The sequence below is a fragment of the Beta vulgaris genome, chromosome 8 (assembly GCF_026745355.1).
Source record: "Beta vulgaris subsp. vulgaris cultivar EL10 chromosome 8, EL10.2, whole genome shotgun sequence".
Lineage (NCBI taxonomy): Eukaryota > Viridiplantae > Streptophyta > Magnoliopsida > Caryophyllales > Amaranthaceae > Beta > Beta vulgaris.
In genome coordinates, this window is record NC_079209.1 from 17,940,394 (window position 1) to 17,948,187 (window position 7,794).

The window sequence follows — 7,794 nt, forward strand, 5'->3', positions numbered from 1 at the left end:
AAACACACATTTGTATTGTTTCGTATGACTCATTTGATTATGTGGGGGAGCGAGCGAGTACATGGGGCAAAATGATAAATTTTTGCCTCGGGTTTTATTTATATAGATACAGATGTTTGTCGATCTGTCTTTAAATCAACTAATGATAATACTTTGGGGAAATTATAAGAAACATTAGAGCATGTAGATTGGTAATGACTCCCCATCTCCACTATTTTCTCCCTTCAAGCTACTCTAAAAAACTATATCTAAAAAGCATCGAATAACAATAAAGCTCTTTGAAGAGCTCTCCATTCATATTTCACTATGTAACAGTCCTATGTTAATTGACAAAACTCTTTTCGTTTGTAACAAATGTCACCAAACGACTAGTTGGGGCAAGTAGAGCCATTTCCATTCGTCCCAAATAATGTCTCCTTTAATAGACTTTTTTTTACAGAGATACACTCAAAATACACTTCAGATCTCCATTATTAAATAAGAAACTCTTCATTTTCTCGAATTTCTCTCTCCTTAAAAAGCTAATTAGAGAGTCCCCGCAAGTAGGAATGTGCACTGCTGCAGGACTGGACCGGAATCGACGGATCGAAATTTGGTATTTTTTTGGATCGGGACCGGACATGAATTGTTCCAGTCCGGTCCAGTCTTGGACATGTCGGACTAGTTTTTTTCCAAACAAATCTCTTTTATTTTATTTAAATATATATATATATTTATAAACTAAATACATTAAAAATTAATAATCTTAATAACAATAATCTTAAAGTAATAAATAATAGGTTTTAAAATTTATAACTTTCTACCTTTTTTAATTCTTATAATAGAAATTCCGATCCAATTGGTCCGGATAGAACCGAACCGGAAACCCGAAACCAGATTTTTTGTATGGATCGAGGACCAGTCCAATCCGGTCCAAATTCAAGTCCTGTCGGAATCAGATTCTGGTCCGATTCCAATCTTTGCACGGCCCTTCCCGCAATAACGTTTTGATATATACTGTGATCAAGAAATTACCAAGTAAGCACATTCTTTGAGGCCTCAGGGAGATAACTACCAAAGCACATACGTCACTGTTAAAGTCGAAAGAGAAAACATGCGTCGAAATATTGTACTTAAGATAGACGCATTTTCATTTCGTTTCTATTTGTATTTGTACAATTGGAAATTATTTTCCATCCGAAATCTTCTAGGGGACAATCAGTCAATGCCCATTATTTTAAAAGTATAATCTAAATACTCCTACGTCCTAATCCTTAATAGTATGGATTATATTTATTAATATATATAATTAAAATTACAAATCAAATCACATGAAATAATCTAAATGCTTTTATGTATATATATATATCCCTTTCTCATTGCTTCTACTTCTTTTCTTTGGTAAACGATCCCTTTATTAACTATTAACTATTATCTAATAAACCCTAGAGAGTAAAGAGTTCCCCTTTTCTGAAATTGAGTTGATAAATCTTGTTTTTTTTTTTTTGGGATTTTGAGTCTTTTTAATCTGCTCTGAACTCACCTGGGTCGAACTCAAATTATATTTTTTTCGAATTTTTCCATTGAGGCAAAACGTCGAACACCTGGTTTGCGTTTTCTGTTTGGTGAGTTTCTTTTGTTCTTTTACCTTTCTAAGTTACCAAATTTCTAAAGATTTTCATTGGCTTGAGCTTCAAGATACTGCTGAGCCTAAGTTTTGCTTTTTAACGACTTTTTTCCTCGATTGTTTGCTTAAAGTAATGGCTGATTAACTGTTTATCTTTGTTTTGTATAGGTAGGAAATTGCAAGAAGTGAGATTCTAATTGGAAGACAGAGATAGTTCGATTTTGTGTGATTTAGTATCCAATTACTGATTATTAATTGTGAAGTTGAACCCCTTTTTGCTTGGAATATTGTGAGAGAACTTGTTCTAATTCTATTTGTCAGCATAATTTGGTTATTGGGTTGAATATATGGGTGCCCTCTAAAATTCTTAATCACCAAATTGGGGATTCTCTATTTACATCAGATTTTGGATACTGGGTATTGCGAATTTGAATCTAAGAAGGAGGATATAAACTGTGGTGGTTAAATCATAATAACCAAAAAAAAACATTTGAGTGAGATTGAGCAGTTCAATCATCTGGGTATGATTGGTATTGTGGGGTTTTGTTTATTGTGGATTTCGATGATCAACATTGATTTGGTGATTTTGGGTGTTTGAGGAGCTTTGATCTGTTTTCTTATGATGGATGAACTTCAAGGTGGTTCGAATGCGTTGCCTCCTTTTCTTACAAAGACTTATGAGATGGTAGATGATCCTTCCACTGACTCCATTGTTTCCTGGAGTTCGAGTAACAAGAGCTTTGTTGTGTTGAATCCCCCGGAATTTTCGAGGATTTTGTTACCCAGATTCTTCAAGCACAACAATTTCTCAAGCTTCATTAGACAATTGAACACTTATGTAAGTCAAATTGAATAATTCAGTTAACTTGTTCTTGTGTCATTTTGTTGATTTATTGCAGGTTTTGATGTATCTCTTATGATTGTGTTTATTCTTTTCATCAAATAGGGTTTCAGGAAGGTGGATCCTGAGCAATGGGAATTTGCCAATGATGATTTCATAAGAGGGCAATCACACCTCCTGAAAAACATACATAGGCGAAAGCCGGTTCATAGTCACTCGTTGACTAATCTCCATGGACAGGTGAACTCTAATCCCTTAACTGATTCTGAAAGGCAGAAATACAAAGATGATATTGAGCGACTGAAACATGAAAGAGAGTTTCTTCTCTTGGAGTCACAAAGGCAAAGGCAGGAGGAGCAGGACATTGAGTTACAGGTGCAGCCTTTGAGGGAGCGCCTGCAACATATGGAACAACGGCAGCATACATTTGTTTCGTATTTTGCTCAGTTGTTGCAGAAACCGGAGCTTGCTTTAGAGCCCCAATTAGAAAACCAGGATAGAAAGAGAAGGGTTTCTTCTAGGCCTGAACATTTTAATGATGAAACAAGTAACGAAGATAGCATGTGTACTGTAAGAACATCACGGAAAGGAAGTCCTGATTATGCTTCTGGTTTAGACTTGGATACTGAGCTTTTAGAGAGAATGGAATCATCTCTATCGTTTTGGGAAACTGTGGTAGAAGATATTGGAGGCCTAAGTGTGCAGAGAAATTCATCCATTGAGCTTGCTGAATCCACTTCTTGTGTGCAGAGCCCCGCGATATCTTATACACAACTCAATATTGATGTTCCATCTAATTCATCGAGGATTGACATGAATTCCGAACCTTCTGTCACAGCTTCTGTAGTTGCTCCTGACCGTGTTCCACAGGAGGAACAAGAAGCCGGAACTGCCCCAGCTGCACCACAGGGAGTGAACGATGTATTCTGGGAACAATTTTTGACTGAAAATCCGGGTTCGTCTGATGTGCAGGAAGTTCAGTCTGAAAGAAAAGATCCAGGTGTGAGAGAGAAAGATAGCAGACTCATAGATCATGGGAGATATTGGCTGGGTTTCAGAAACTCTAACAATATTCCAGAACACATTGGGCAGCTTACTTCAGCAGGCAGGAGTTGACACTTACAAATCATTTTTGACTTTGATGCATAGAGTTGGATGTAAATATAGGTAAGATTGTTTCTTATATGTATTTATAGAAGTCAATATGGTATTGTATAATCATATATACGGGATGCTCATTGTTTACTAACACTTTTGTTAAAAGTTTCACGATTTACCCGGCATGATTATGTTCAGAATTAGTTTCTGTTATTTTCTTTGGATTATCATTGTTAGTGGAGTTTCCTTACGTGTGTTTCTCCTTGTAAATTCTCTTTGTTGGATTTTAGACTGTCACTCGTTAGCATGCATGTGTTTGGTAATCTATTCATTGATGGGATTCTATGGATTTGTTTATCTACATTCAGTGTCTGATAAACCTTAGCTTCAGTCTGGTGTATATTCACCTTTTGTCCTTTACTTAGGACATTGTAGGTGCTTGGCTATCACTAATACTCTGAAAGAGTTCTATCACGGCTTCGTGATGATTCCTGTGTCCGTCAGAATAAGTCTCTCTGCTGGTTTGCACCGATTAGTTAGGCTACGTAGATCTGGAATCCAGTACCGACCTTGCGGCTTGTGCACAGCAGAGTCATGCCGAGGTTGGTTGTAATTAGCTCATGTAGGTGTGTAATTTCATTGTTGTTTGTGGCATTGTCTGTTGGGGTTTAGAATATGGACAGTTGCACATCATATTCTAGATATGAAACTTTCTGAAATTTGTTGTAATCTTCTTAAATGTCCAAGGTTTGATCCTGGCTTGGAATCAAAACAGCATGACCACGGTGGTTTTGTTCATTTCGTCGTAAAAGGCAAGTTGAAGGAAAAACTAGTTTAGACAAGTCTACATTAGCTCATGTAAGTTTATACAAGTCCCTTAAAATTCCCACACACTTGGTTAAGACGTTTATAGGCAGTGTGTGAATAACACACGCCACCCACGTGTCGGTTTGTGTGCTCATTGCACCACCCTAGGTACAACTACTCCGGAGTTCGGATAAGTTTAGATGGCAATTTTTTTTCAAGTGAAAAGACCTATGTTTAGCGCACGTCATTTTATGATGGTTCCTCTTAAAAAGAGCTGTCACTAAATTGAGTGACAATTTACAGGTTGGTAATGTCCAAATTCAACAAGGTTATCTTTGATCCTTGCTTGGGTACAATAAAGGGCAATTAGAAGCAAAGAATAGTATTGGAGGATTTGTTGGGTGACACTTGTGAGGAGATGCCTTGAAGTCTTTCTTTTCCTTGATAAGTCGACTTGCATAGTGAGCTTTATCATTTGAGTTTGTTGGCAATGTATACTCATCAGATAATCGTCCACCTATTTCCTTGTTATAATCCAAGTGCTTTTAACTTATAGTGTGATGATGTGGCACATTATGAACCAAGAGATCATTAGTTTCCTTTTCTGATTTTTTTTGGGAATATATGTTGATATTATCTTCACTGTTGTTATGTATGCAATAGTTGTGCATAAGTGGCTTTATTATTCAGAGTCTATAAGTATCATATTGGATGAGGATTTTTTTGGGTGTGATTTCATGGCTAGCTCAACGCTTTAATTGTGAATTGTGATGAGTTACTCTGAAAACTAAGTGGATGTTTGGTTTAAATCGTGGAATGAAAAAGATGAAGTCACTTAAAAGAAATGTGTAATCATAATAATAACTGTAATATTTATGAGTGTTGGGTTAAATTATACAAATGAAACATCGATAAGCATGAAATTGGGGACCGAAGAGAGTTATATTAATTAGCAGCTTAAAGGAAGAAATGTGTAATCATATTAATTAGCATAGGATTTGGGAGGGTAATAATTGTGTGGAAATAGTTAGGTCCACAGAAGAAAAATATGTTGTTATTTTCGTTTCCAATACTTAACAATATAACACTAAACCTGCTCTAATCATGGAGTGAAAAGGCAGAGTTAAGCCACTATTTTGCATATAATCGTTTTGTGTTTCTTATTTGCAGGCAGTACAATATAATCATATACTTCCTCCGTTCCATAATAAGTGAAACACTTACTATTTTAGAACGTTTCAAAATAAGTGAAACATACCTTAAATGGAAAAAAGAAAGTGACAAAATGACAAGAGTACCCATCATAAACTTGTGTAGTTTGCTTTTCTCTCTCCTACTTTTGATAACATAAAAGGGTATTTTATGACTTTTTGGCTTTTGAAAGTGATGTTTATTAAATCTTGTGCCCAATGCCTATGTTTCACTTATTATGGAACGGGGGAAGTATATAAATTATAATGCAAAAGAAGATCTAAGATTTTCCTAATGGTTCAATTAAAAGCCCAATTCACATAAGAAAAAGTTGATCAACTTTAAAATAAAAGATTTCGGGTCAACGCATGTTGGGTATAATTGGTAGTGGTGTTTCCCAATAACATCATGTTAAACTTTCAGGTTGTTGCAGACTTTTGCGGCACAAGTTTGGTCTTTCTTTTTACACTCAACTTGCAATACAGCCGGTAATTTATATTGGTGCTTTTTTATCGAGTCACTTGGTAAAGGTAACTAAGTGGAAGCATCATTATCAAAAACTAAAAAGCATTCAAAACCATTCTTAGGGTTCAATAAGGCTGTAAAATTTGACTTCGTCTACTCTGCTTTTAGTGAAAGTTGGTTGTCTCTAATTGCGGGTAGCTTTAGTTTTCTAAAATGATTTCCAATGTTATAGTATTAGTGGTTAATTTCCCTGTCTTTTACTTATTGGGAAAGTATTGTGACAGACCGTCTGACACAATACATTCAGTCGGACAAGAACTTAAGAGAAAGAAATTAATGACAGCAACTCACGACCACTCCTCTCTCTCCTCCAAACCCTTTTAAACCCTCCTAAAATTTCTCACCCTTCAAAATCCATTTTTTCAATTCTCAAATCTCTCTCCTCAAAGTCCTCTTTCATGGAAAAACCCACTAAAGAATTGGAAAATCTGGGTCAAAAAATTAAGCCCTTCATGCAAATCAATTTGGAAGCAATCATGTATTTATGAAGCAATCATGGGTTCAACCTATGAAATTCCGAAATGTAGAGCATCTATGTTTGCGCTTGCTGAGAAATGGTGCCCAGAAAGTAACACATTTGTGCTTCAAATTGTTGTGCTCTTAGCTAGAGGGACTAAGATTGCAATGACTCAAACAAGACCAAGACACTGACTTTTTTCTTCTTGATTGAAACATTAGAGGACGATGGCGACATAGGTTGTGGTGGTGGTGTTGTTTCTTTCATTTCTTTTGTTTATTGTTTGAGTTGAATGTTTTCAATTGGTTTTATTTTTCTTTCATTTAGTCGAATTTTTCTTTTCAGTTAGTCGAATTATTCTTTCAGTTTGTTGGTCTATTCTTTCAGTTGGTTGGTTTATCCTTTCAGTTGGTTACTTTGTTCTTTCAGTTGGTTATTTTATTCTTTCAGTTGGTTCATTTATTCTTTCAGTTGGTTTCTTTATTCTTTCAGTTCGTTCCTTTATTCTTTCAGTTGGTTGTTGGTCAAGCTGGTCCGACCACTTCCATTGTGTCAGATGAGTCTGACACAATGGCTTCTCTTACTTGTTATATTATCAATAAATATATTTTTTTTTTGAGGGGATTATCAATAAATAGATAATTTAAATTAGTTGCTACATTTTCTCTTTTACACTGCAGTACTCGTATAATTTCTACCTATTTCATCATTTTTTTTGTCATTCATTTGTCTGTATCTATTTTACCGTTTTCTCCAATATCCCTACACGCATCTCCTATAGAGTTAACCTAACACTATATATTTCCCAAACCTCTTCTTTACTCCCTCTGTTTCAATAGAAACAATTTGTAATTTACAAGTGTTTTTTTTAATAGAAATATTAGCCTCCTTTTTTCATATATGGTAGAATGATACACCTAATTATTACATTGAACTCTACATATTTCACATTTACCTTAGTCCTTATACAATACTCACCTTCTCAACTAGAGAAACATATATCCAATATAAAAAAGGATGAAGTTTTTCGTAAAAACCCAAAACCCCTACATCACACCCACAATTTTTCTGTGGTTTCGTAAGCCTACTCTATCACTTATTAACGTAAAATACCGTTATCATGCCATCATTAGAAGTTAGAACAAAATCCTCAAGAGTGCTTCTGAAAATTTCACTCACTCAACTGATTTCTTACTTGGATTATAATTAGTCCATCCTCCTTCGAAGCCAAAAACTGTATTAGTGCGCACTCCACCATCCATTAATTCT

The 7,794-nt window shown here is 35.3% G+C and overlaps 1 protein-coding gene across 6 annotated transcripts; it reads left to right on the forward strand.

The window, feature by feature from the left end:
- Positions 1–1,270: 1,270 nt before the first annotated feature.
- LOC104882946 (heat stress transcription factor A-4c) lies at positions 1,271–7,144 on the forward strand. Of its 6 annotated transcripts, XR_007268855.2 has the most exons (6): positions 1,272–1,604; positions 1,775–2,444; positions 2,553–3,614; positions 3,971–4,147; positions 4,293–4,403; positions 4,656–4,938. XR_007268855.2 is itself a non-coding variant. In XM_010667380.4 (3 exons), the coding sequence occupies exons 2-3, from the start codon at positions 2,226–2,228 to the stop codon at positions 3,561–3,563; spliced, it is 1,230 nt and encodes a 409-aa protein (XP_010665682.1). In that variant the 5' UTR covers positions 1,276–1,604; positions 1,775–2,225; the 3' UTR covers positions 3,564–3,799. The 6 variants fall into 6 exon arrangements, 1 of the variants encoding a protein (XP_010665682.1); XR_007268856.2 differs by lacking the exons at positions 3,971–4,147; positions 4,656–4,938 and having other exon boundaries at positions 1,271–1,604; positions 4,293–4,311; XR_008967248.1 differs by lacking the exons at positions 3,971–4,147; positions 4,293–4,403; positions 4,656–4,938 and adding an exon at positions 5,967–7,144.
- Positions 7,145–7,794: the final 650 nt, after the last annotated feature.

Excerpts from the sequence above, each read along its gene's own strand:
- LOC104882946 (XM_010667380.4), top strand. The coding sequence starts at position 2,226 with ATGATGGATGAACTTCAAGGTGGTTCGAATGCGTTGCCTCCTTTTCTT. Across the intron at positions 2,445-2,552 it reads TTAGACAATTGAACACTTAT|GGTTTCAGGAAGGTGGATCC; the intron begins GTAAGTCAAATT and ends TTCATCAAATAG.